General features: G+C 43.7%; 2 protein-coding genes across 7 annotated transcripts in view; one reads left to right on the top strand and one right to left on the bottom strand.

The window, feature by feature from the left end:
• RTKN2 (rhotekin 2) overlaps positions 1 to 26,287 on the top strand; it is a 139,081-nt gene that overhangs the window by 72,215 nt on the left and 40,579 nt on the right. For 2 of the 6 annotated variants that reach the window (XM_050340771.1, XM_050340770.1), the window contains exon 1: positions 19,539 to 25,822. The exons of 1 other annotated variant lie outside the window; for it this stretch is intronic. The gene's annotated coding sequence lies outside the window, so the exon portion shown is untranslated. Of the gene's footprint in view, positions 1 to 18,351; positions 18,487 to 19,538; positions 25,823 to 26,287 lie in introns of those variants that run through there. 3 more of the 6 variants (XM_050340772.1, XM_050340764.1, XM_050340759.1) reach the window with 3 other exon arrangements.
• On the bottom strand, positions 1,178 to 19,303 carry ZNF365 (zinc finger protein 365). Its single transcript, XM_050340783.1, has 4 exons — positions 18,295 to 19,303; positions 7,981 to 8,161; positions 5,941 to 5,978; positions 1,178 to 3,629 (listed from the first exon to the last, which is right to left on the bottom strand). The coding sequence occupies exons 1-4, from the start codon at positions 19,008 to 19,010 to the stop codon at positions 3,374 to 3,376; spliced, it is 1,191 nt and encodes a 396-aa protein (XP_050196740.1). The 5' UTR covers positions 19,011 to 19,303; the 3' UTR covers positions 1,178 to 3,373.

Here is a 26,287-nt window from a genome sequence, read left to right as displayed (position 1 = left end):
GATGACGCAGAATAAAGAGAGAAGAGCTGGATTTTGCTCAAGTAGATTGAATGAGCCAGTGGCATTGGAAGGATTATTAGGGATGATGGAATTGATAATTTGTTTGACCTAGGAACTGCTCTAATTGGTGGCTGCCCCTTGGATTATGAATATCCCATTGAATATTTGCAGTAACTCTCCTTTGAAACAAAACAAATGTGTTCAGATCTCTCTTAGGAGGGAGGCTGTTTTTACTTCGGAGGTGGGGGAGGGTGATCAGATGTCATTCAGTGCTTTAAAAACATGCTTTTTCTTGAACTGGCAGGAGCATCTCACAGTGATTATTTTTTTCTATGTATAGCTCTAATTAAAGGTCTGGGTTTCAATTAGTCTGTTGTTTTCCTGGCCTATAATATCTCATGTTGGTAAGAACATTTTGTTTTAGGCAGAAAGCTCACCTGTAAGGGCTCAACCAGTACACATACTCCTCTGAGGTATTTTTAGTTATAGATGAGGTGGGATTTTAAAAATGAATAGGGGAATGAGGTATCCAGGTCCTAGTGAAATTCACTTCGATGCGAGTATAACTTTAAAATGAGCTAGTAAGTTGTGTAAACATGAGTGGGAAGGAGCCTTTTTTTCTTGATAAACACTATTTAAGCTCTCAGGTATCAGAGGGACTTTGTCTCCTCATGAAGTCTTCTACAGCATCTCTCCCAAAGGTTACCATCTTGACAGGAGTGTGGTTCCCCCACAGGAAAACCTCTTTCCAAGTCTAACCAGGGAGAGACTTGATGAAATGATGACTCACCAACTGGTAGTGTGTGAGGGAGACACTATCCCTGACATCCCCTGGGGAGCCCCTCTGCTCCCCATTTCCTTTGCCTGACCCAGCTCTCCACTCCCCCTGCCTCTGCTTTGGGCAGGTTCCCTGACCTTGTGTGTCATCTCAGGAATGATTTTCATGCCTCAGGACAGCAGGAGAGCAGCAGGTGACACGTGTGAGCCACGTGGGCGAGATGCAGTAGCTCTTTCAGGTTGATTTGTATTGCTGTGGAAGACCACAGCCCGCCTTCACTGACCTGCTTTACCTGAAGGATAAACCCAAGTCCAGGCTGCTGCCTCTTGTCTTTTTCTCTGCTATTTCTTAAGCTTTTATAAGAAACACTGTATTTTACAGAGTTAAATGACACAATAATTGAGAAATATATCTTTATTATTAGAACGTTTATATTCTAAAAATTTTTATCTGGGGTTACAGTATAATCCAATTTCTTCCTAATTAACTAACCTGGCGTATTTCAGCAAGTAACTGTAAATTAGGCTCTGAAAAGTTTAAGAACATGCAACTTCTTTTACTCTTTTCCTCCCCCAAAAGGACAACTTACAGTCAAGATTTTGGCATGATAAATAATAAAATAAACATCTCATTTGTGAACTAGTAGTTGCACTTAACTTTGGTGACTAACAGAATAAATAGGCATTTAAAAATAAAAATATTCTTTCAGTGTCAAGTGGATAAAGAAACAGATTAATATATTTTAATTTATTATCTTTCTAAAGTTTACCTTTATGACCTTCAATAAAGGTAATTTATTCAGGTTTGTAAATGTGGGAAGCAATAGAAAAAAACTCAAGGATGCTTCTATTTTGTAGCTTGCCTATAAAAGTTGTCATGACACACAATCTGACCCAAGCCCATGCAACACAATGAACAGCTCCTTTTCACCACACACAATGCCTAGCAAAAGGCCAAGTGTGGCCTTGTGACGTAGGTAAATAAATATTAAAATATCATTACAACCTAAATACCTGAATTGGTTTTACACTGTGACTTTCTACTGAAACAGTGTTGAGAAACTTTAAACATATATCTGATTGTTCTATATATACTATTTAAAATAAAAGTGAGGAATAATACTCTTTTTCTTCACTCTGCTACTTTCTGGGAGGTCTGTACACTGACAAATGTATGACATCTGTAGTTACCTGATCACAGCTGACTGATCAGTCATCTTCTGCTTTAAAAATATTGCAACTCTGGTGCTTATTGCAGCAGTAATCATAGTGATACACTGTCTTTTAATACTCAGTTCTGCTTACAGACATAGTTATAAAAAATGAAAAACATTTTTCACAAATCTTTGTACACATACTGTAAAAATCACCTTCCACATAAACAATTTACACCTGTTATGAGCATTTAAAAAATAAATCACAGAGACTTTTCTCACCTATCCTTTCTTTTTCTTGAGAAAACAAATCTCATCAGTAACATCATCAGGATGTTCATATCTGTAAACATGGCATAAGGAATCATGTTACCAAAAACCTGTACACGCAAAAAATCATCTTGATAAATAAATACTCTGATAAATAAGGATCCTTTTAATTGGCACAAACCAATGTAAACATGTGCATTCCTGTTCTGCTGTCACCTGTAACTTCCTTGCACTTGGGCATTTTGTTGAAATTCAGGGATCTCAGTCCTGTAAGGATTCTTCAGAGACAAAAATGTGAAGGGATTGGGTTACGATGGTGGCCATTTAGGCCTCTCACGCCTAAGAACAAGCACAGGCGTTGGGAACCATGCCCTGCAGTAACATGTTGCTTTAGCCTGTCACTCACTGCGCCACAGCTGACAACCTGCCACTGGCACTTGGCACTGAAATTCCTCCTCTGGCTCAACTGGGTCTGGGCTTGTCAGAGCTGCAGTACCAGCTTCTGGTTTCCTTGTTAAGTGACACCAGTAGAGCCCAAACTTGTACCAACAGAACAGTGTGGCTGCTGGCAAGATCGAGTGGTTTAATGTATCCAATAAAACATGGAAATGTGTTTGACTGGGCCTATAGCAGGAAATCCAGGGTGGCAATCTACTGCTGTAAACAGCCTTCAGGCAACTCAAGTAGGCTTTTTGCATCTGTCTGTGCAGGTAACAGTTAGTCACTGATCTTTCAACAACCTAAGCTGAAAGACTGGATATTTAGGTGCCGATTAAATGGATTCTTCTGAACTTCGGCAACAACACAGATGGAAAATAAATTACCAGGCCGCATGCTGCCAGTAAAATAATTAAACATACAGCCACAGCACTGCCCAGCAAGATAACTGCAGTCATTTAAAATAAGCTCCATAAACGACTAAATAAATAAATAAATAAATACATGAATAAATAGAAAAACCTCCAAGTAAACTGAATAAAACATCACTTCTCTTACGGCACCCAAAGAGGGAATGGCGTTACTAAATAATATAAATCTTCCATATGTATATATTTCTATATATTATAGCTGATATGTTTTGGCATGGGCAGATGGATAGGAAAAAGTGGGATGACTAACTTGGTTCAATATTTGTTGTGTCGAAGCCAAGTTCCTGCGTTACTGCGTATTGCTCACCGCTCCTGCAGCGGCTTGGCCTTTTTACCCATCTTTGATTTTGAGCTCACTTTCCTGGCAGAGCAGACTGGTTCACCCTTCTTTTGTGCTCTCCATATCTCCCTCGGGCAATCAACAGGTTCATAGAAGCATTTTACTGGCTGCAAGCTGGTTTTTTCATCCTTTGCTTTTTTCAACAAGATTCTTCCTTTCTGAAAGGAATGAGGCTTTGCATCAGGCATGTTATATGAAGCGTGTTGACTTCCTCGGCTCCTGAAATTAATAACAGTGATCATTAATAACTATTATTCAATCTTGCAAAGTGATAAGTCCCCAAAATACCCCAAACCCAAACATTTTTGAAGACAAAAATAGCTTTGTTTTACAGAACCAGGATGCATGTTAAAAACAGAATTGAAAGATGAATCACATTTCTCAGGGCTCAAAAGCCTTCCTCACTAAAATAATACCCACATGTGTTACTGGTGGACTCTTTATGCATGTTCATCTAACTTTTAATCCAATCAGCATTCTGCTGATTTTGGAGTGCTGAGACCTTACTGGGGTCTGCACTTTGTGATCAGTTTTAAAGACGCAGAGGTTCACAGTAACCTTCTGCAAAGAATAAAGATCCCATGGTCTCTGGAAGACCACACAGCACATGTTACAGTAGAAAGTGGGTGGAGGAACTGTAGGAATTTTTTGGTGGGATCTCAGTGCTGCCTTGGAGCTCCCCAAGGGAGCTGCTGCTGCTACTAATGGTCAATACCACAGCAAACTCCACACTCTGCTTTTGTGCTGACCACACACTTAAAGGGAAACTTCAGCTTTGCTTTTAGGCTTTGATTTGAAACGGGAGAAGAGGAAAGGTGAATAAAAAAATTGGTGGGAAGAAGGGTGTGAAAGCTTAAAGGCCAAAGTAAGATGAATGCTTTGTTCTCTCTGTGATGGTTCAAGCCCAGCAGGATTTGCAGAAATTGGTGAGCTCAGGTGGAGTGACAGCACAGTGCCTGGTGCTGCAAAGGCTGAACCATGCACTCTGCTCTAAAATTTTACATTGAAACTGCAGTTCCACAGTTTAGCTAAGTAAGATCATTTCAGTCCCTTTTAGCAAAATTTTGAAATGTTTTACAGCAGATACATCTCGTATAAGAGCAGAACTATGAACATAAGGCACCAGCTCATGTCTGCCCAGCTCCTGTGACTGAAGTGAAGAACAGATGTGCTCATGTACAAGTCGATCTCTTAAGGGATCCCATAGGACTATTTTCCATAGCTCGTTATTTCTCAAAACCATGTATCTGTACTATTACTTCTTCTGGGAATTAAATGATATTGCAGCACACTTGATAAAGCCAGTTTTGGAAAAAGCTATGGTTATTCAAGTGTGTGTACAGTACAAACCCTCTCCTGCTCTTTAAGAAGACCAGGAGGGTGTCATGAAAGCCTCTGTATTTGTTGATGGGAGGCAGCGAGGACCAGCTGTATTACCTGGATGGCAGCTTTGTCAACCATAATTCACTAGGGGAAGTTTTGAGAGGTGAAATGCTGTGCAGGTCCAAGCTGGAGCTTGCAGGCACTGTGCCATGCTGGCCTGGTGCAGGCCTGGGCTCTCACCACTTGCTGGGAGTTAGGAATGACTTGTGTGTCAACACAGGTGTTGGCCACTCCAGTTTACAATTGGTTCTTGGGCACTGTTTGTTACAGTTGTTGTTAAAAGATGCAGCACTCCGTTTTTCTCAGATGTTGTAGTGAAAAAGTTACATCATTTATTTCCAGAACACATGCAGGCATTACTGCAGGTGACTGCAGGTGCTGTAAGGCACTCCTCTGCTACCCTGAGTGATGCCATTGAAACCAGAAGGTCGAGGTTAATATGGTCAGAGGGGACTGCCTAAAGGGGCCAAACTGTATTTAAATTGAATGAGTTTATGGTAGAGAAGATGGATGTCTGTCCCTAATTCACAGTCAGGCTAAGAAGGTACCCAAGAAGGTACCACTTGGCCAAGGAGCACATATGATGCTCCAAATCACCTGCTGGGACTCATGACCAAGTCCCAAAGACATGGAGACCAGCCCCTGTTGTTTCTGCTGCTCCCAGGACAGCTGCTGGAGTAACCTGAGATGATGTTACTGCCCCTGCTTTGTCAGGGCACTTGTCTGCTTACACGTGATTTTTAAGTCTACAGTGTTACTGTCAGTTAGGAAATGACAACTGTCTCTCTCCTACCTACAGAATGTTAAAGATATTTTCAACTGAAACCGGGTCTGTGTTTGCCAAAGAGATTCAACTCCTGTAGCTTTGCAGTAGGCTGTTACAGTCAGCAGGAAGGAGTAATTCGTTTAACAGAAAATTTGTCTTCTTTATTTTCTTTAGAGATCATCTGATTTTAGCTTTAATTTAGCAGAAATCTGGGTTTCCTCCATTCTATAGATTACAAATATAGATCATACACAGGTAAAGAACCTGATCCAAACCCAACCTGAATCAGGCTTTTGGATAAGGTGAAATGCAAAAGCAGAAATGTAAACATGTCAACTTAGTGTATATAAGTAAGAGAAAAAAAAAAAGAGATATACATACAGGCATCTGGGTTTCTTATTTAATGAAATGTCTGTAAACTGCAATGAAAACAAAACCAGGTTATTAATATTACATTATCAAGTAACTAAAGTACAAGGATAAAATATACAAAGTCTTTAAAATTGTATTTCCATTCTCACCTCCTGTTAAAACCAGAAGAACATCCATGGAAGAAACCAGAAAAAAATCCTCTTTTTACAGAGTATTACTCTTCCTGCTTACGAACATGTTTTTAAAATTCAAAATATGTGAGTTGTTAGTGGTTGGATTTTTCCCATTATGTTTATTCTAACTATAATCAAAGTAAATTACCAAAGAAGTGAGGGCTGAACAGGGATCTTTCACATTAGATTAAACAGCATGGATACAGAGAGAAGTAATTATTGTGTTTGAGGTAGTTAATAAGGGGCAGTGCCTGAATAAGCTGTATTAAATTAACTTTCTCTCGGAGCCTTTAAATTTGCAGTGGTACATTTCCTTTACACCAGTGCCTTACTCCAGCTACGAGCCCTTGGCTCTGCCAGAGCTGCACTGAAGGGTGGAGGGAGGGGATGCAACATTTCTCTCCCTTCACACTCCAAATCCTGAGACCAGCTAGGGACAGCACAGCCTCAGTGCCACCACAAATTTGCATGACTTCATTTTTTACAACAGTTTGGTTCACAGTGTGAAAACACTTTGTCTGGTCCCTCTTTTGGTGGGGGTCCAGAAAGGAGGTGCTTGATTCCAGTTCAGCTTAAATCGGTCTGAGTTACTAAATCGGTTCTTTGTACTGAGCTCCCATCAGAGCTACTAAACTGAGCCTTTGAATATCATTTAATGAAGTCACTGAGCCAAGCAAGTCAGATCTGGCATCTGAAAATGATTATGTTCCTGTAAATGTTCCCTGTGTCCCTGGTATTGTCCACGCTTTGCAGATGGATTTTTGCCCAGCCTGACTTTGCTTGTCATCTGTCTTGGATGGAGTCTGAAGCCATCTCATAGTGTGCTTTTCTGTAATTACCTCCTGAAGGTCGGGATGGCCAGTATTTGGATGGATGACCTTAGAGGAATGCTGAAGTCACGCAGAAAGCAGGACAGCTGCCTTAAAAATTAGAGCCTTCCCCAAGGAATGCTGCTGAGGTAGGAATCCCAGTAAACACATCAAGAGCAAGGGAGACGGCTTAGCATTGAGGATCATCTTTATGGTGCCACTCAATCTTCTCACGGACACTGTTTGAGATGTCCTGCACTGGCCTTCAGCACATCTATATTTATTCAGGTCTTACTTAAAGCTCTTTGTCTTCCAAGTGGCTACGGGAGCCTTTCCTTTCCACCACTGCATACCTGTTCATTGCTGTGCATGATCAAAAGCCTTCCTCTCACATCCCAGGGTGAGCAATTAGCACAGGCAGCATGGGGTATTCATTTAAATGAAATGCTCTTTGGAAATCCTGTGCCTAAAACTTGCCATATAAATGTAACGCATTGTAGGAAAAATACTGAGTGTAGGCATTAAAAATGAGGGCTTTTAGAGAAATAATGTATTTTTTAAAGCGAAGTTCAGACAGCTGTAGCTTCTAATCCATGGGGGACAGGCCTGTGGGAATCCATTCACCATTACTATGTCTCCCATGATAGGTAACTAAAGCCAATTTGCCAGCAGGCTGGTATGTCACCTATAGGAATCCATGTTTTTCCTCAAAGACTTTAGGCATCCCAAAAAATCTGCCACGTCACTAAGTGACAAAAAGAAAAGTGTTTGTGGCAAAAGCAACAGCAGCAGTGGCCAAAACTGGAAAAAAATTTAAATATATGTCAAATATTTAATTATTCTCTGCTCTCCCTTTGCCATCTTAGGCTATTGCTGCTCTTACGCTCTCTGCTCCTTTCACTCAGAGGTTTAAAACCTAAATAAAACACACTTGAAAGAACACTTTACATTTGCACATCTGCCTGGAGCAGCAATCAGCCTAATCCATGGAGCCCACCCATACTCAACCTGCAGTGCTTTCCCTCTGGGCAAGGGTTTCAGTGCAGGGAAGGACTTTGGTGTCTTACCACGTGCTCACTGCCGTCGGTGTGGTGGCACACCATCTGCTGATTTTGGTAATACTCCAGCTGCCTCTCCGCCAGATCCACGCGCTGCAACAGGTTCTCGATGAAGTGCTGCAGCCTGGCTTTCCCCCGCACTTCTTTTTCTGCTGCTTCTTCCAGGAAGTGGTTGAAAGTAACAACTTCTCTGCAAGACAGAAACATTGCAGAGAGGCCACATTTAAATAACAGAAGGACCCTGGTCTCACCATTGTCAAAAATTACTGATGCTTCTCCTGTTTTTCATGGTGATAGCCTGTGGTGGCTCATTACTGTCTTTTATTTCAACTTTTTTGTGGACAAGGCAAAGATCTGGAAACCTGAAAGCTGAATTTAAGTTTATGGGCAGTGGGTTTGGGGTGGGGTTTTTTTCCCGTTATTAGGTCTCTTGGAAATAGTCTTCAGTGGTCCACAGGGTAGAAATGTCACTAAGCATCAGCTCTCAAGGTGATGGAGACAGCTATATCTGATTTCTTTTTTACTTAACCATGAGAATATCATCACTAAAACAGGAAGAGAAACAGATGAACTCCCAAATTCATCTTTCCATTTCATCATAATCTTACAGTGGTAGCTTAATGTTGCTTCTGGGGTGGTTCCTAACTTAAAAGGGCTGCTGTGGCCACTGAACTTCATTTTGGCTGCAATCCTGCAAGTATGTCAAAGTGCAGTGTTATGATCTGGAGCTGGTGGGAGCACAGGAGATTAACAGATAATCTAGAGATTACAGACCAAGGAGTGCATGCGTGGGAAGAGCAAGTTTTAGGCCAGGAGTTTAGAAACGTGTCTTGTCTGGTAACACAACTGGAAGGAACCAGGACAGAACCACTGACTGTGAAAGCTCATTTCGAACCTCTCTGCATACTATCAGTTTACTATCAGTAATCGGGCCACCATTTGCACCTCTGATATCACAGGAGTATCTGGGTGGGAGAAGTCTGGTTACAGATCGAAGCACGTATTACAAAAAATGGCAAATCTGAACATGTAGGACTTCCCTGGTTAATAAATGCCAGGATAAATATTTCTTAGTCTGGCAATGAAACCATGTTAATTTTTGCTTTGTACAGAGCAGAGCGGGTGGGAGTTGAGGGAAATGGTTCTTGCCAAATGAGAAAGGGCAGGATTGCTTGGTAGAATTACATCGCCTGAGGAAAAAGCATTTTAAGTAGAAAGCAGGAAACAGTTTGTAGCAGAAATAACCTTTCAAAGCTTAGCTTGTTTGTGACAAATACCAAGTTTTTCTGTTTCATTGTTTTAACTCAGAATAGTGTAGGTAATCAGTTTAACAGAGTATAGTTGTTTTAACAGAGAGCTGTTTTGTGCCAAGAAGAGTTGGGTACAAGTGGTCAGCCATGGAAATTCACCACCTAGGATTCAGGCTGTGCCTGCCTGCTCTGTACCACAGCAGAGTGCTGCTTGCATGGCTGATCTAATGGCAGGAATGAGGTAAAAACAAGGATGTATTGTTTGGACGAAGGACATTGATGAATATTAGTTTATATTAACTCACCCACAAAACCTGGCTTAAGAAACAGAGAGGTTCCTTGTTTGTTAAACTCAGCTATTCCACTCCATTTCAAGGCTCTGTACAATTGCTGTGACTACTAGCTTGCCCAGAGCAACCTGATCCTAAAGAGCCACTGAGGAATGCTTAGGAACAAGCCAATCTAAACTCATTAAGGTCAGTTTTAGGGCTTTATTCTCACTGCACTTACAGCACTGTAACTTCTTCGATTTCATGATGCCACTCTGGTTTTGGGTTAGTACAGGAGCAACCTGAAGCCGCTGGCACTCCATCAGGCTCCTCTTTTCCAGGGGACAGGAAGCACAAAAGGACAGAAACTCAGCAGGTTGGCTCCAAATCCCTTCCCCTTTGGGTAAGGAAGAGCTGTGCACAGCCTGGCAGGATGCTGGCCCTCCAGCAGGGAAGGGTGGGCAGCACAGGGAGCCACCAGCCTGGGACACCACGAGGACGTCCCTCCCAGGGACACAGCCAGCTTGTGTGTCTCACTGCAGTGGGAAGCCACAAACAGCGAGTACCTGGTATTCATTTTTAGAAGGGCGATAGTTTCAAGAACACTAACATTTGTAACTGTCTCAGCAAAGGTAATTATAAAGCATTCATTAATTGCCCGCTCTATGGCACAAATAATCACCAACAGATTTTCCTTTCCTACAAATATCTCATCAGATATGCCATAAGGAGGCCGGGGGGAAGCAGTGTTTTTTTCAGGTAGACTTAGATGACTATCAGGAGGAGAACAGACTCATAATGGCAATAAATTTCCTAGTATTTTCCTTGCTTTCTAGACTACTAAAGATAACTTGGCATCCTACATGCAATTATTTGTAGGGACTGTTATTAGCAGCCGTAACACATATCCATAATTTCTCTGTGTTTGTTTAGCTGCCTCGGTACAGCCTATGAACCTGCCTTTAACAACTTTAATCTAAAGATTTTCCTTTGAACTGAAATGAGCTCTCTAAATTCCCCTTAGAAAGACAGGAGCCAGAGCATACCCATGCATTAGGTCTTGGTCACACGCCTTGTCCTGATAAGCAGCACTTCTGTCAGTTCAGCTACTTTCTTTGTTTCACTCTCATCTCTCAGAAGAACAAGATCAAGCTCTGAGGAACGACTACTAATAAACTCTCTCTACTTGCTCCAATGCCTCTTCCTCACAGAGCTTGCTCCATGCCCCTCCTGTGCCTTGGTTACCTGAAGGGAGTTCCCAGAAGAATTTTTACCCTCCTCTCACTGTTAACAACAGGGAAATGGTTCAAAGAACTCACGTAGATTCCTGCAGCTGCTGTTTATCTGTCTAACTGCCTTCCTTGTCTCTTGTAGTTTGACCAACTTTTTCTAAGCCATACTGATGATCCTCTCTTCAATTCTTTTTCTGGATACCTGTGATGAGTTTTTGCTTATGTTCTTTATTTTAGTTTCAATTTTTCTCCAGGCCTCTGCCAAGTTTTTGAGGACAATGTGAAAGGATTTCTATCTTTTACTCTCCACTCTTCTGCTCATGGAAAGATGGATGTTCACAGGGGTCAGATGTGCTCCTCATGAAGTCAGGGGGAAGCTGAGGCTATGAATATTGTGGGGCCCTCTTGGTAGAGGCATAAACCAGAGCACAGCAGCACCAGCCCACTGGGCTCTGTGTCTTGACAGAACAGCCTTGTCAGCAGCATTCATCTGCAACAGGAATCATTTTGTTAAAGCCTGGCTCAGACCTGAAGCATTGCCCTTTCTAATGAGAGGTCTCTGCTACCCTGTGCTGACTATTCAACATCAGGAGCACTGCTGCTATATTGAGAAAAGGTTACGTGGAGTTATTAACTCCCCTGGTGAACTCATCTGCTCCCAGCACCATCTCTTTCCTGCTCTGCTCTTCTACCCAGCAGCCTCCTGCCCCCTTTCACCCAGCTCACCCTGGCACTTGCTGTAGACCTATAAGCAATAGAACCTGGCACCAAATTTTCTGAGCAGTGTAGATGATGCTCAGTGCAGCTTAGATGTCTTCAATTTCTGTAATGGATGGCAGATTGATCTCATCTGTTTGCTTATAGTTTGATACGCCAATACTAAGGTATGTTGTATGCAAAATGTTTTGTTAGAGGGCTGTGACTGGGCAGCAGGGAGAAAGGTGGGTTTCTTACTTTGTCTTGTGTGCTCCTGTCAGACAAGACCTTTCAGGAAGAGGGAATTGCTGCTGCTGCCCAGGGAGCAGAGGGCGCACTGAACTGCCAGCAGCAGGATGAGGCAGGTGAGAGGGAAAGACAAGGGGCATGCAAGCTGAGAGGTATCCAAGAGCAGCAGGAGGGTTGTACTGGCCTGTACTGCCCGAGTACCAGAGAAGAGCTGTTCCCAGAGCAAGAGGAGACCAAGGGAAATTTATGAGCAGGCAGCTCAGAGGTGTTCAGCTGCAAAAACAAATGCAGGGGGAAGGACTCACTATAGGCAAGAAAGACTTGCTGCCAAAGCTTTTATTTTAATCTGATTCTGCGAGGGAGTTAACTTGTTACAGTTAACCAAACTTAAGTTGTTTGGTGTTTTGCATTCCAACTGCAGCCTAGATGCAGAGAGCCTGCACTGAAACCTATCCCAAAACCTTCTTTATGGGGGCTGTTACCATGAAATAGCGTGAAATGTGGTCAATAATGTTATAAGTAAGAGGCTGGCTAGATGACATTTACTCTTTTGCCTTTACCACAGGCTATGCAGTGCTCTTGCAGGATGAGTGAGCTGCAGCTCTTGTTTACTGGACCAGTTGCTGACCCTGGGATACGCTTGTATGGCTTTCAGCAGCTAAGCATGTGATACATGCTAGTGATAGATGCAGAGGATGGGACAGCTCCAGCTCCTTAACACCTGTCAAGAAGGGCTAATGATTTCTCACATTGCACCCAAGCCCTCCTACTGATGCATAGTACTGATCCCAGGACTAATTACAGCAACTCTGACACCTGCAACTGCTCTGTAGGTGGAGACAAGCATGAGGCTCTATGCAGATTCTGCACCCAAGTATCAAATCCCTTTAGAGAATTACATTTAGAATAACTCTGCCTAAAAATCAACAGAAAACCAAACACATTATTTTACCTGAAGATGAGAAAATTCCTACTACAGTAAGCAGTAAAGTGATTTCCTTGTAAAAATATTTAATATGTACATTTATTAAGTATTAATGCCACTGACCTTATCCACCATCTGATTGGTGTTACTGCCTGAAGGGTGCTCTGTTATTCATTAGGTTGGGGTTTCACATTCCCACACCACTATCAGCACATTTGATTTGAGAGGTTCACACCTCCACCCTCAGAAAGTTATTGCACCCATTCAGGCTCAGATCTGAGCCCTGAACTTAGTGGGGTGACACTGAAGATTAAAATGCTTTATTTCACAGAGCCATTCTGTGGGACAGTCACGCTAGGCTTGAACCTGTGCAGCTGCCACGGGGGAGTAATCTCTCCGGTGGGAAGATGAAAGAAAAGGAAAGAGGGAGCAGGACTACCTAAAACTGAGGGTGGAAGAACAATGTTTAACTGCAGTTGTATTCTACTTAAAGTAAATCAAAACTGTTTTGCTGTACAACCGTAATTCATGTATTAAGGAAAGCTGTTTTAAAGCATAAAGTGCAATGACCTCTAAAAGCCAGCTCTTAATGCCATTGTCAAGACATTATTTGCACAGAGAATTTCATTAATTGCAAATTTAGGATGAAGCCACTGGCAAGAATAACCACTGCCCACCACAGCTATTCTGAAACAACTCTCACATTCCAGGCTATGTCAGAGCAGAGGCATGACCAATCTCAAAACAAATGCATTAGACTGGTTAAAGAAATTACTGTCAGAGATAAGCCAGCATACTACATTAATGCTCTTATTCTATAATTAGGAGACAAAGTGAGACTGTTTAAGTCACCATTGAAGGCAGCTTCCAGCTGAAGAACATAACTTCAAATGTTTACCCTGTTCAGACTTACTGAAAAGCAAACTCTACCAGTTTCCACTTTCTTACATCACTTCCAGAAACAAGCCTCTCAGTGTCCTCTAGAAGTTAAGTTCATAGCTGGTTTTAGTTTCAATGCCTTTCTTGATATCTTATTCAACAAAGTCTTACTCCCTTTGGGCATGCTTCTGCGTTATCTTGAAGATCACAGTACTCACTCTGACTTGCACTCTCCTTCATCAAACATTGAATAATCCCTTTCAGGGCACATTTTCTAATTAAATCATTCCTTTGCTCTGCAGCTCTGTGCTTAGACTAATACTACTTCAACTATATATTAGTACAGTCAGTGTTGTACCTTCACCTGTCCTGCCCAACACAGTTCATCTCCCGGTGGGCATAACACAAGTATCACAGCACGCACCCACGTGCATATTAGCAGTGCCATTTTTGTAAGGAAACAAAAAGAAAATTCAGCTACAAACATACCTTCACTTTATCACTGCCTTTGTTGGACTGCTAAAAGCGTTATGTAAAACAAATAAAAAATAATCAACTGACAAGTTAAAGAAATAACCCTATGGACCCTACAAGCTCTTCAAATGGCAGCCCTGCTCCTGCTGGTGGCCTAAACCAACACTCCTCCTCTCATCCGAATGAGAGCTCAACCTTAAAACCTGGGAGTGCTGTCGTTTGAAATTAGTGCTTGGATTTGCAACAACAATGTAACTCTAAGAATTTACTCCCTACAAAGTTAAGAAGTTTGCAGAGGCACTGCTTGCTTGGAGAACAGATGAGAGAAACCAGCTTCTGACAACGAGGCCACGTGCTAAGCCTCAGTTTCTATGTCTCTGTCCCACATGCTTGGCCCTGGGAAGGGTTCAGGACATGTGGGCTTTTACTGGTAGAACAGAGAAGTAGAAATGAAATTCCACCAAGCAAAAGTGCCCTCAGGTGCAAAGATTCTTCCGAGGGGGGACAGAGTCACAGCAGTGCAAGGTCTGCCTTTGCAAGGCTGGGCACGAAGGAACTGTGTGAGGCCTAGAACAGCTCCACCTCCTTATTCTGGAAAACCAGGCATTTAAACCAAGAATTTAGATTTTTTCTGCTTAGCCCTTCTGGGGGCTTCCTAACCAAATTGTTCTTGCTCACTCATATTTTTTCTTTCCCTCAGCTTTCCTATTTGACTTTACAATCAGATCCAAAATCAGAGCCATTACCTACTGCAATTGTACTGTTATTTTCTGTCAGTTTCCTGTGTACCTTTCTAAAGAGGAAGTTTTTTAAATAACAATGGTTTTTTCCCCCATAGCCAATATGTAGGACACAAAATAAACATTTGAAACTTCTTTATCAGGATATTGTTACTTTTCAGGAGGTACTTGAAAAGGTCCCCATAAAAGTTTTCAGCAGCTTCTCTAAAAGAGCCTCCAAAAAAGAGGGTTTTTTGACCTTATCTAAGATTCAGAGTAGATTTTTTTTCCCCTCTTTTGGATGGTTGGTAGGGGTTTTTTTGGGCTGATTTTCTTTTTACCCTCACTCAGATTGATCTAGATAAGCTCTACCTCAGTCTCTGTGACATCTAGAAATGTGTATTAATTATAAACCCTTTCTTGCCTTCACATGCACCATATTCCATGATATGGTAGTAGGGACAACCATTCAGGGACCAAGGGAAGACTGGTTGCTTTTACTTTCTTTGAAATAGGACAAAGAGGTGTTTCAGGGAAGAAGGTGTTTTTCTTTTTTCTCCTGGAAAGAGGAACAAATTTTCAGCTACAGTAGCTCAATATCAATGTTAATTTTAGGAAAAGTTATCCATATTCACAAGATTACTTATGGAAAAAAAAAATCCAAAGAAACTGACGAAAGCATTTATTTCTGAAGGTCAGCAAGTATCAAAGCAGTCCCTACGGGATGCCTTTGACTTTCCACAGTCTGCAGTGAGAACTCTGGCTTTTGCAATTTCCATTAAGCAGCCTTGTTTGGCTTTCTAATCATCTGGACTTCTTCCAGAAATCAAAGCCAAAGTTGAGATCCTCCTTTTTTGAAGGAGAAAGTCTTTTTAGCACACCAAGTACATTTTGAATGCACACACTGAATATGTAGACAGGTCTCAGAATTCAACAACAGTGCATGAGAAAGCCAGACAAGTGTCACTGATGCTACCAAAGTCATGAACATTCCTTCTTCTCTCCTCTACTACAGCATTCCATCCAGTGCCTCCCTCCTGCCAGAGCAAAGCTAAGTGTTCCAGGCCTTTTTAGATCTGAAAGGCTGCTCTAGAAGTACCAGTCCTGCTCTTACAAAGCATTGTTTATACCTACCTTCCTTCTCAATTTGCTATTTATACAATGACCTTTCAACTGGAAAGCCAAACAGTGCATTTTTCTATGTTGTCTCCCAAGATGGGAAATGCAGGAACCATCTGAACAAAAAAAAAATCCAATACATTTCTAGTTTTTCCTAGGTGAACTCTACCTATTCTTACACCCTCTGCCTACCCTCTCAGTGTCCTCAGAGTACCTTCAGAGGCAATGTTGCAGGGCCAGGCACAGACACAGGCAGTGACATACTCTGACTCCCCTCCTACCCCTCAGTACTTTGGGCTGATATTCTTCTGTCCTGTCCCCTAACATGCATTAGGCACATTTACCTCTACAAATTCCCAGGCTGCTGGGTAAGAGCTATTCTCTCATTCCTATTGCTGCTTTTGCGTGGAAGCGTAATCCTAAAAGAGCAATATCCTGGGTACTCCAGTGAAGCCTCTTGTGCAGCTGCCTCTTTGGTTAGTGCTTCTTACTAGCCAAGTGACCTTCAGTCTTCCCTGTAGCACCAACTTAGGAGCTACCTTACTGGTTATACATTCACCCTCCTCCTTACGAGATGACCAGAATTCTATAATCAACCATCTGAGCCTGGCAATGTCCTAGTGGGAGGGACAGTGTTTCCCCATTTCTCTTCATTCTGTGTTCAGGCTTTTCTGGCTTCAGAACCACAGCCTGACAGTGCTGCTGGTAAGCAGTCTGCCAAAAGGGCAAGTGGCCTCCTCCTTGTTCCTTTTCCTCATATAGTTAAAAATCACAGCTTTTGCTGCCTTACTGATTTTACAGATCAGTGTCCTTTGCCATCCTCCCCATATCATACTCATTCTTTCTACCCAGATAACTCCATTCCCCCTTCCTCTTTTCTCACAACGTCTGTTCTTCTGCAGCATTGCAGAACTTTGGGTTTGCTCCACTGAATGGTTTCAGCTTTCTCCTGACACTCCTGTTTTTCCTTTCTGGATCATAGCCTTGAATTTCAAAAACACATTCTGCATTTAGTTTGGGCTAAAATTCATACCACTTAACTTTAAATATCTGAAATTCTGCATCTAGCCCAGACAGTTGCTTACCAGAGGGCCCCCTGGAGTCTGCAGAGGGGAGAAGGACCTTCATAGAGCAATCCCTCCTCCTCTAAGATAGTTTTCTAGAACAAACAGGATGAATCACACTGTGAAAGAGCCCATTAGGGCAGTCTGGCTAGATGGGAATACCTAAACTGCTTCAAGCTATAAGTTATCTTCGTGGCTTCTTTCCAGCATACTTTTAAATCTGCCTCAGTTATACTATTATCTTTAGTTTCACCTTAAATCCTTTAGTCTTACATGAGGATCACTTGATATTTCAAGAATCAGAGGTTCTGTTGAATATCCCCTCAAGTAAGATGCACACCCCAGGTGCTCAAAATCCCCACCCCCTTTATGCGTCCTCTCTTCTGGAAAACCTACAGCACTGCTTCAAGATAGATGGCTCCTACTGATGTGGGAGCCGTCATCATCTTTCCTTTTAGTCCTTAGACTACAGGAAGGAATGATGAAAGCTCTCCAAACTTCCTACACTGAACTCCTACACCACCTTCCTTATTTCTTCTAAGATCAGTGTCATGGCAACTAGCACTTCTCATCTTTCCTTTGTAAGCTGATGAATTGGTTTAGAGGCACTCCATTACCAATGCTCTTTATTTGCATTTCTCTAAAATAAGTTGTGTTGCTCTGAAAAGCCTGAAAGGTTTTAGCAAGTGCTGAATAAACTAAGTAGTTCATGTATAAATAATATATCAGCTATCACTACATTTTTAATGGATGCATCATGAACGTATTTTTAGACAGCTTATGTTATTCAGAACGGCTCTGGCATCTGCTTCCCAATCCCATATAAGCAATTCCAGTTTCACAGTTCTGTGTCCATCTAAAATATTAGACATGAACTACTTGGACATGGCTTTTTCAGCACTGTCTCCAGTACAGCTTCACTGTTGAGCAGGAGACCATCCCACTACACAGGCAGCCTGTGGTGGGATGGCTTCAGGGAAAAGGTGTTATTGGATATTCTCACATACTTCCTCCAGACTTATCCACCCATATATTCTTAAAAAGGCCTATTATGCATTAGAGGTATCAGTGTAAATCAGATTACCTGCTGACGAGAGCTTCTCCTTCTCCCTACCCTCATGAAACCAGGGGCACAAGAGGCATTAGGAAGTGTAAAAGTCAGTCATGGGGTAGTCGAGTATGAAGCCACCTGCACAGGGAGCTGTCCCCTGCCCTGTTAGTCACTGGGGAGTCAAGCATGAGAACCACCTGCTCGAGGAGCTGTCCACTGCCTTGCAGGGACACAGTCACATGGGCTACAGCTCTAGAAACGCAGCGTTCTGAAGCTCTCAAGCCCTTTCAAACTCAGCAAGCAGCTGAGCCATACCCATTTCTTGTCCCCAAAGGCTGTCACTCACGCAGGGCCAGGCCAGCCCGCCAAGGCACCGGCTCTCGCCTCCCCACTTACTCCTCTTTGCGGTGAAGCTCCTCCTCGGACTCGCTGAGCCGCTGCTTTAGGGCTGCGATCATCTCCACGGCCACATCCACCTGCCTGCTCAGGGCCCGCTCCCGCCGCTGCACCTCCTGCTTCTTCTGGGACAGCTGCACGAACGCCGCCCGCACCTCCAGCAGCTCCGCCGTCTTCTGGGATAGCTCTTTGGTAAGCTTGTCGATCCGCTTCTCGATCGTTTTGTCCACGGCCTCCACCATCCTGTTAAACTTTTCCCGGACATGTGCCTCGAAGGAGGCTTTGGAGTCAGTGGCCGGGAGCCCGGGTTTGGACACCTGCTCGCTGGGAGACTCAGCCGACACATAGTTGGCGAGGTAGGCGCCGGGGCGCTCCGCGGGCAGCTCCCGCGGCTGCCCGCCCTTCCCGCTCCCGCAGGACGCGCCGCCCAAGTTCAGGAAGGGCCCCGCGGAGCCGCCGGGGCTCCCCGGGCTGCCCTGGGGCGCGGGCTCCGGCGGGGACACCAGCTCCGCATCCTTCAGCGGCGAGAACAGGCTGCTCCTGGCCAGCAGGCTGCTCTCCTGGAAGCTGTGGCTGTACTCCAGGTGCACCCGCAGGGAGGACAGGCTCCGGAACCTGGTGTGGTCGCCGCATCGCGGGCAGCGGAAGGGGAGGCTGACGCTGCCGAGCGGCTCCGGCCAGGGGTGCCCGCCTTCATCGCGGGCCGTCTGTTGCATTCCTCGCCGGGAGGGAACAGCCCGCGTCCGCGCCCGACGGGGAAACTTGGGAAACTTTCCCGGCGATCCCTCAGGGGTGCCGCGCCATCTCCGCCCGGGGACGCGCCCGCCCGGCGCGGCGCTCCAGCCGCCCGGCCCCGGCGGCTCCGCCCGGCGCGGCTCGGAGGGCTCCGCTCGCCTCGGCCGCCGCACGGGCCTCGCCGGAGCGGGCAGGGCCGGGCCGGGCTCGGCGCGGGCCTCGCCGCCCGCAAGGTCGCCGCACTCACCCGACTTGTTGCTGGCGGCGGCGGCGGCGTTTTCAGCAGAGCCGTAAATCAGCCCGGGCAGGCGCCGCCGCCGCGGGGCGGGGGCGGGCGGGCGGGGATGGGCAGAGGGGACCGACGGGGATGGGGATGGGGACGGGGATGGGGACGGGGATGGGGACGGGGATGCGGAGCGGAGCTGCCCGGCGGGGATGCTGCGGGTGGGCGTGGGCGGCAGCACCCGGCCGGGGCCACGGGGCCGGGGTCGCTCCCCTCCTCCGCCTGCCCCTGCCTGCCGTGGGCACCGGGCCGAGGGGTCCGCGGGGGGGGTTGCGGGGCAGGAGCGGCCACAGCAAAGCAGTGAGTGAGCTGCGCTGGGTGTGTCGGGGCGATGCTGAAGGGTAATGCAGTTAAAAGCATTTAAGCGACAAGACACGACTGGCACGTGCAAATAGGTATAACCTGGCCTTGGCTTTTGGGGAGTATAATTGTTTCTGTGATTTTAAATCTATATTTACAAGCCAGAAAGTTTCGTGAATTTTTTGTTTATTTCTTTGGTTGGTTTGTTTTTTTAATTTTTTTTTTTTTTAAATATGACCCTAATTTAGTCTCAGTATTTAGGGAGGGGCAGCAGTAATAATGGGATTTCAATCTGGAGTATGAGGAATGGATGTCATAGACTTACAGAATAGTTTGGTTTGACCCTTAAATGCCATCTAGTCCATCCTCCCTGCAGTGAGCAGGGATATCTTCAACTAGATCAGGTTGCTCAGAGCCCTGTCCAATGTGACCTTGAATATTTCCAGAGATGGGGCATCCTCCACCTCTCTGGGAACCTGGGCTAGTCTCTCACCACCCTCCTTGTACAAAATTTCCTAATTATCTACTAAATCTAAAGTCTGAGTCCTCTCTAGGTCTAAATCCATGTGACTGATATTAGAGTACATTGCCAACATGTTCTCTCAATAGGGAAATATGCTTCTAAACTTTTTTTTATTCAACAGATGTGTTTCTATTTTTATAAATTTTTGGAAACATGAGCAAGGCTGATTGTAGAGTAGCAGCCTTTTTGAGGTAATAGTGAAATATTGCACTTCCAAATTCTAGTGCTTGAGGCCATAGTGGTAATATGCTGCAGATTCTTCTTATTACTGTGGGAGAAAGCACTGCAGTAAAGTTTAGTTCTATACTGTTATGTCTGTTTCTTGAGTGCAATATACAGGCAGAGTCCTAAACACTGAGAAAATCTGAGCACATTGATAGATGCCTTTGATGTGATTAAGACATTCCCAGTAAATTATTCACCAGATGGCACATCAAAGGAAATTACTCAAATTGCATTTCAGAGCTTCAGCTAATCTCTGAAGTGTGTGGGCTACCATCCAGGCTGCAACATTTTGCATGAGTTAGTTGTCCTGTATCACCTTGTCTAAATGTGGTGATTTTCTCTTCTTTTGTCCTCAAGCAGTACCAAAAACGAGAAGGGAGGTCATGAGGGAATGGTTTTGAATTGTTTGTCTCCAGATTCGGGGCTCCTGACTGTTTGTAGGAGACCAACGGTGGCAGGATGTGACCCTGCTCTGATTCCAGTTCTCTTGGTTGTTGTCCTCTATCATCCATTATCTTTCTCTGTTGTGCCCATAGCCTTCCTACCTTCTCCCCATATCAGGGGAAGGTGCCTGGGGCTGATGCTCCAAGGTGTAGACGGATGCTGTACGAGTGAGGTGAACTTAATGTGATGGGATGTTCCTGAGGCTCCATCCACATTTAGAAGTGCTGACACCCTCCTACTCTCTCCAGCTGATGGTAACAAGAGCCCTCATGGTCTTAGGAACAGAAAATGTTGATGAGTTTGAAGGAGCCAATTGACCTGCAGCCTCAGCTACATGGGTTTGGATTGTTAGATCTGAAATCCATCAACCATCTAGTCCCAGCAATTCTTTCAGGATTTCTCAGGGTTTACTTTGCTCTAAATATTTGTTTTGCTGGACTGGGATCCAGCTCCTCATCTCTTCAGCGTTATCTACTCCTGATGCTCCCATTTGGACACTCAGTTCAGCTTTTCTCTCAGCATTTGGATAGGAACAGCCTTCCTTTTACGTACCAGTAAGTGTGCATTGCACAGTGGAGGATGTACATCAACCATTGTATGTCTGAGCTTCATCCTCTGTGATTGGAATCTGGAGTGGGTAGGATCTAACACCATCACTAACACAAAGCCCAGATTGACACAGCCATAATGCGTGACTCATTTGTGAAATTTTGCCAAGTGCTGGGGAGGCATTATCCAGTTTATTTCTACGCATCTCTCTCTTTCAAGATCTGTTTAAACACTTTGCAGTATGATTTGCAGAAGGATAAAAGTTACTTAAATAAAACCAGCATGTACCAACCTGCTGGTGCTGTAAGGAAGGTGGAATATTCATAATATTCAGCCTTTTTTTTCAGGTAGTGGTCTGTATCTGTTGTGGAGGTCCCATCTGACCTCTTCCTATTTTGCGGGTTCCTACAAGCTTAAAAATCACACTTCAAAAGTGAAGTAAATTTTGTTTGACTCATAATTCCGCTTTACTGAAGGTGGATAGAAAAGGGAGTGTTATAAAACCAGTTTGCATTTCAAGAGTTACTGTAATTGTTTATCTTCTGATTATTTTTTTTCTCATGCTAAACAAGGAAAATAGGTGAGTCAGTTTTGTTTTCATTTGCAACCACTTTTCCCTTCAGGCTTGCAGTGTTGACATGTTTGAGGGGGCCTTTTTTATGTGGTGTAGAACTGGATTCGCTGTGATCACTTTGGCTTCATCCAGCAGCCTCTGATTTCCTTGTTTGTGTACCAGTTGGCTTTTGAAAAAGGGATGTCAGAAATTTTTGCCTCTCCCCTTCACGCCCACGCTCCCCACCCAGGTCTTCCTTGCAGGATCCAGCTGGTTCATAGGAGACATGGATCTGCACAGAGTTACTCTTGGGGCGGTTTTACTGAACTATATATGGGCATAAAAAGACACACAGCTGCACATCCGTTACCAGTGCATGCAGAGGGAGTTGGGAGCACAGTCTCCCCATTCTGTAAAAGCTGGGCCTGAAATAGGTGTGTCTGTTCAGCTCAGCTGGTTTGTATGCTGGGAAGTGCTGTGTTTTTCTTGGTGTTTGAGCATGGACCACAAATGCACATGATGACCTGAACTGCTGAAACTTACCTGCGTTTAGTATTTAGTATTACTATCTTCAGTTTACTGGGAAGAAGTAATGAATGAGTACTGAAATCTAAGGAATGACCTTAGAAACTTTTAAGAAGTGTTTTAGTGACTTTTATGGTAGTGGTGCCTTAGGCTGGGACTCGTATTAGCTTTGCATGTAGATCTATTCAGAGTTTATCAAACATACAATGTTTATTTTGCTACCACAGCCACTCGTACCCTCCAAGCAGGAAAGAGACTTTTGGTGGTGTATTTTAGCTACCAGGTTGCTGTTCCCAGAGCTCTTCTGAAATGAGACAGAATCTGCAGCAGAAAGGGTCATTTGTTTTTGAAAGAAGCTGCCCCCTTCCAAAAAAGAGACTGAAAGATGGAAAAAAACCATGTCAAGATGTCTTTAAAGAAAGATGTCTCCAATTGGGTTTCTCCAAAAGCAAAGCCTTTCCCTCATTGGGACTTATTAAAATAGAGACATTTTCTCTAAAGAAAAGAAGAGCACAAAGCCTCCCATCAAAGCAGAATTTCAAGCAATTTAATTCAGGGATAGCATTCTTTCTGCAACAGGCACTGGATGGTAAGGAACATCACGTTTAAAAGTTCATACCACATGCCTTCCACGTTTGAGGAGCTGTGTCTGAAATAAATCATGCTGATTTCCCAACTGAAAAAAGTGCCCACAAGGCCATAAAAAGCCTGAGAATTGCCATCTATATTTAATTAGCTGATTCGGTTCCTAATCCTATGCACTGGGGTTTGAAAAGTTTTTAATTTACATAAGCAGAGACGTAAAAAGAACAGTGTTAAGTTGTGGTGGCAAATTCAGTCCTCTGCCATATTCCAGCCTGCGGGAGAGCAGTTCCAGCCCTGTGGGTAGCAGTGGGGCTGAGCTTCCCCTGCCCCTATTCTGCCACATCCCTGACATCTGTGCCAGGACTCCAAGGGTTCAAAGGTCACTGAAAGCCTAAAAGGTCACAAAGAGGTCAAATGACACCAAGAAGTCAAAGGTCATCAAAAGGTCAAAGGTCACAAAAGGTAAATGTGATCCAGAGGTCACAGGTCAAAGACTTTTTCTGGGGGATGCACTTTCTAATATGGCTGATATTAAAGCCCCAGTAATGGAGAGAAGAGCCTACAGCTCACCCCATTTCAGTTTTATTTTATTTGAAAATGTTGCTTGTTCCCAAGCAATCAGGCCAGCTAGTGCTGTCACACAGTCTGACATGGGTATGGGATCAACAGGAAATGACTGCACGAGCAAGCAAGCTTCCACACAACATCTGACCATACAAACGTATCAATTCAAGTGTACAAAACCCACAGTTCCTCTGTCCTTGCTCTTCCTAGAAATTAAAATATCAATAAGAATGATGATAGACTCTTGCACAATAATGTGCCCTCTGGAGTTTCAGTTAACAGAACAATTGCCAGGTGCTGTTTGGAATGAAGCACTGGAAAGACAGTGTCTCGGAAGTATTTATGGTCCTTTCAATTCCAATTCAATTTTGATTCAGATTTCAATTCAATTTCAAATGTCCTTTAGGCATTTTCTGTATTCAGATAAGATTTTTTTAAATCACAAAGAAAATACCATTATATTTACTGTGTGGTTATCTGTACTAATATGACTTAAAGTGATTTAATTTTCTTAAGTAAAATCTTGAGTTCATTTTGGTTCCTACAGCCAGGGGCTTCAATGCACCTCGGAACTGGCCTTTTTGCAGGAACCAGAAGCAAAGTGCCCAACGCTGGGCGATGCAGTCAGTAGTTCTGTGTCCACCTCTGCCTGCCAAAGAGCTACTGGGATGGGCTGCTTGGTCTTTAATCTTAACTTACGATTTTTCAGGAACGCTAAATCTGGGGCACTTTTCTGCACATAATGTGGTAACTCAGAAGGAACACAGAGGGAAAGTATACTAAAAAAATACCCAGACCATGGAGCACCAGTACACAGCATTTCTTTCAAAAGGAGGAAAACCAAAACAAAATGAGAGGAGGGGGAAGAAAAAGCCTGTTTGTGCAATAAAAAGTGTTCTTTTTTATTTTCTGTTTACTATTATACAATGGTAATAAATTCAAACCAACAAGGAGACCTCAGCTCGGATTCAGAAGAATACTGACAAAACTTAGTAGAATGCTACAAACATTTCTGGAACCTGAATGCAGTTGTTTCTAGTCCCTGAGAAAACTTGGCTCTGCAGCTTCTCGCACTGATGTCACATATTCCATATACCAAATTCTTTCTCTGCTCAGGGTACCTGCACCCCAAATACCACAGAGTAACACAGAGGACAGTTCAGACTTGCATCTTTAATGCCATCTGAAAGTATATTGAGTTTATTGGATGTTTAGGGTCAACTTGCTTCTATTCCTTCATGCTCTTTCCTCTTTTCTGATACTCATGTGAGCAGTTAATTTTCACCTTTGCATTACATGTAAAGGTCTGTAGGATCAGCTATTGCTGCCCTGGGAGAATGATTGGCTGGAGATTTCTGCAGCTGGGCAGGACACTGAATGGGGGTATTAATGGAGCTTTCATAGCTTGCTGTAGAAACAGGCCTTTATTTAGATCTAGTATTTTGTGCCAAATGACCTATGTTAAAGCAATGTCTTGAGTAGTGCAAAGTGGGTAGTGAGTTTTTTGTCTTTCAAGGGACAATTTTATCTTTGTTGTTATAATAAATGCTACCTTTTGCAGTGTTGAGAGCAAGGTGATGGATCATCTTTAATACCACTTTGAAGGCCCTGCCTGTGAGCATGTGAGGAAGTTCTGTCAATGGTTTTATGCACAAAGAAGATTCTTTTCAAAAGAAGGCTCTGAAGTCAATGACATCACAGGGGCTAAAAAGTGCAGTGGACTAAAGATGTGTATGCAGGTAGCAAACAAACAGGTGACACCACACTCTGGGTAATTTAAAATTTAACAGATATACATCCTTGGAAAAATTAAATGAGTAAAAGGCACAGTCCCTGGGAAATATTATGCTCCTGCCACTGTCACATCTGCAGTGGAAACTTACACACACAATTTGAAAGATAAGTAACAGTTGATATGTAAAAAGATTCCTGAAAACAGATGTTTTCACGTGCATATCTCTCTTTCAGGCAGCAGATCTTGAAGGCTGTGTGCATAGATACTTCTTAGCTCCATCTGAGGATGGGAACTGAAAGAATGTGTCTTTACCTAAGGATAAAAACGTATTGTAGCATGTTGCTTTCTCTCTTTTTCTCAAATTTCTTACCCCCAGATGGCTGCTAACTCTATATAACTTACATCCAAGGATCCTCCCACAGGGAGCAGGAACTGAGCCCAAACTGATCTCATCCAAATGGGGCTGGGTCCCATCTCCAGACTGATGAATGCCTGTGTTAAACTCAGGTGAGCCTTCGCAGCATGCAGAATTCCCCCTGCAGTTTCTCTCCAAGGCTTACATGGAAGCTGCCATGCTATCCAGGATTAGAGTCAACTGCTTCTTCTTTCTTGAAACATTTTATCTTAAACTCAGGCTATTTGGTTAGATCAGTAAATTTAGTTTAGAAACGCCCAGAGGTCAAACCTCTGGCAACAAGGGAATGATTCACCTCTTACAGAAATAGGATCCCTCAGAGCCATAGCCTGGAGAAGCCTCTTTGCTATGGTCAAGGATGTAGTTGTTCTCCTCCAACCTGACAATGCCAGGTAAGGTAATTTGGAAGGAATACCTAAAAATCTGTGTGACTGGGGTGGTGATAAAAAAAACCCGTTCAGGTTAGTAATGTGTGTGCTGCCTGCACAAGTTCTGGGTGCTTCAGTGCCTGCTGATGCCAGTCGGCCATTTAAATCCATCCAAGAAGAGCAGGTACT

This window comes from Myiozetetes cayanensis, unplaced genomic scaffold, assembly GCF_022539395.1.
Source record: "Myiozetetes cayanensis isolate MyiCay16 unplaced genomic scaffold, myiCay2020 scf10, whole genome shotgun sequence".
Lineage (NCBI taxonomy): Eukaryota > Metazoa > Chordata > Aves > Passeriformes > Tyrannidae > Myiozetetes > Myiozetetes cayanensis.
The sequence above is the reverse complement of the archived record's forward strand: the minus strand, read 5'-3'. Positions and strand labels throughout refer to the sequence as shown.

What these genes read in the sequence shown, in the direction of transcription:
- ZNF365 (XM_050340783.1), bottom strand. Translation starts at nt 19,010, where the DNA reads ATGCAACAGACGGCCCGCGATGAAGGCGGGCACCCCTGGCCGGAGCCG. An exon ending in CCGACGGCAGTGAGCACGTG is followed by an intron (nt 5,979 to 7,980) that starts GTAAGACACCAA and finishes TTTTCATTGCAG; the next exon opens with TTTACAGACATTTCATTAAA. An exon ending in AATAAGAAACCCAGATGCCT is followed by an intron (nt 3,630 to 5,940) that starts GTATGTATATCT and finishes TATTAATTTCAG; the next exon opens with GAGCCGAGGAAGTCAACACG.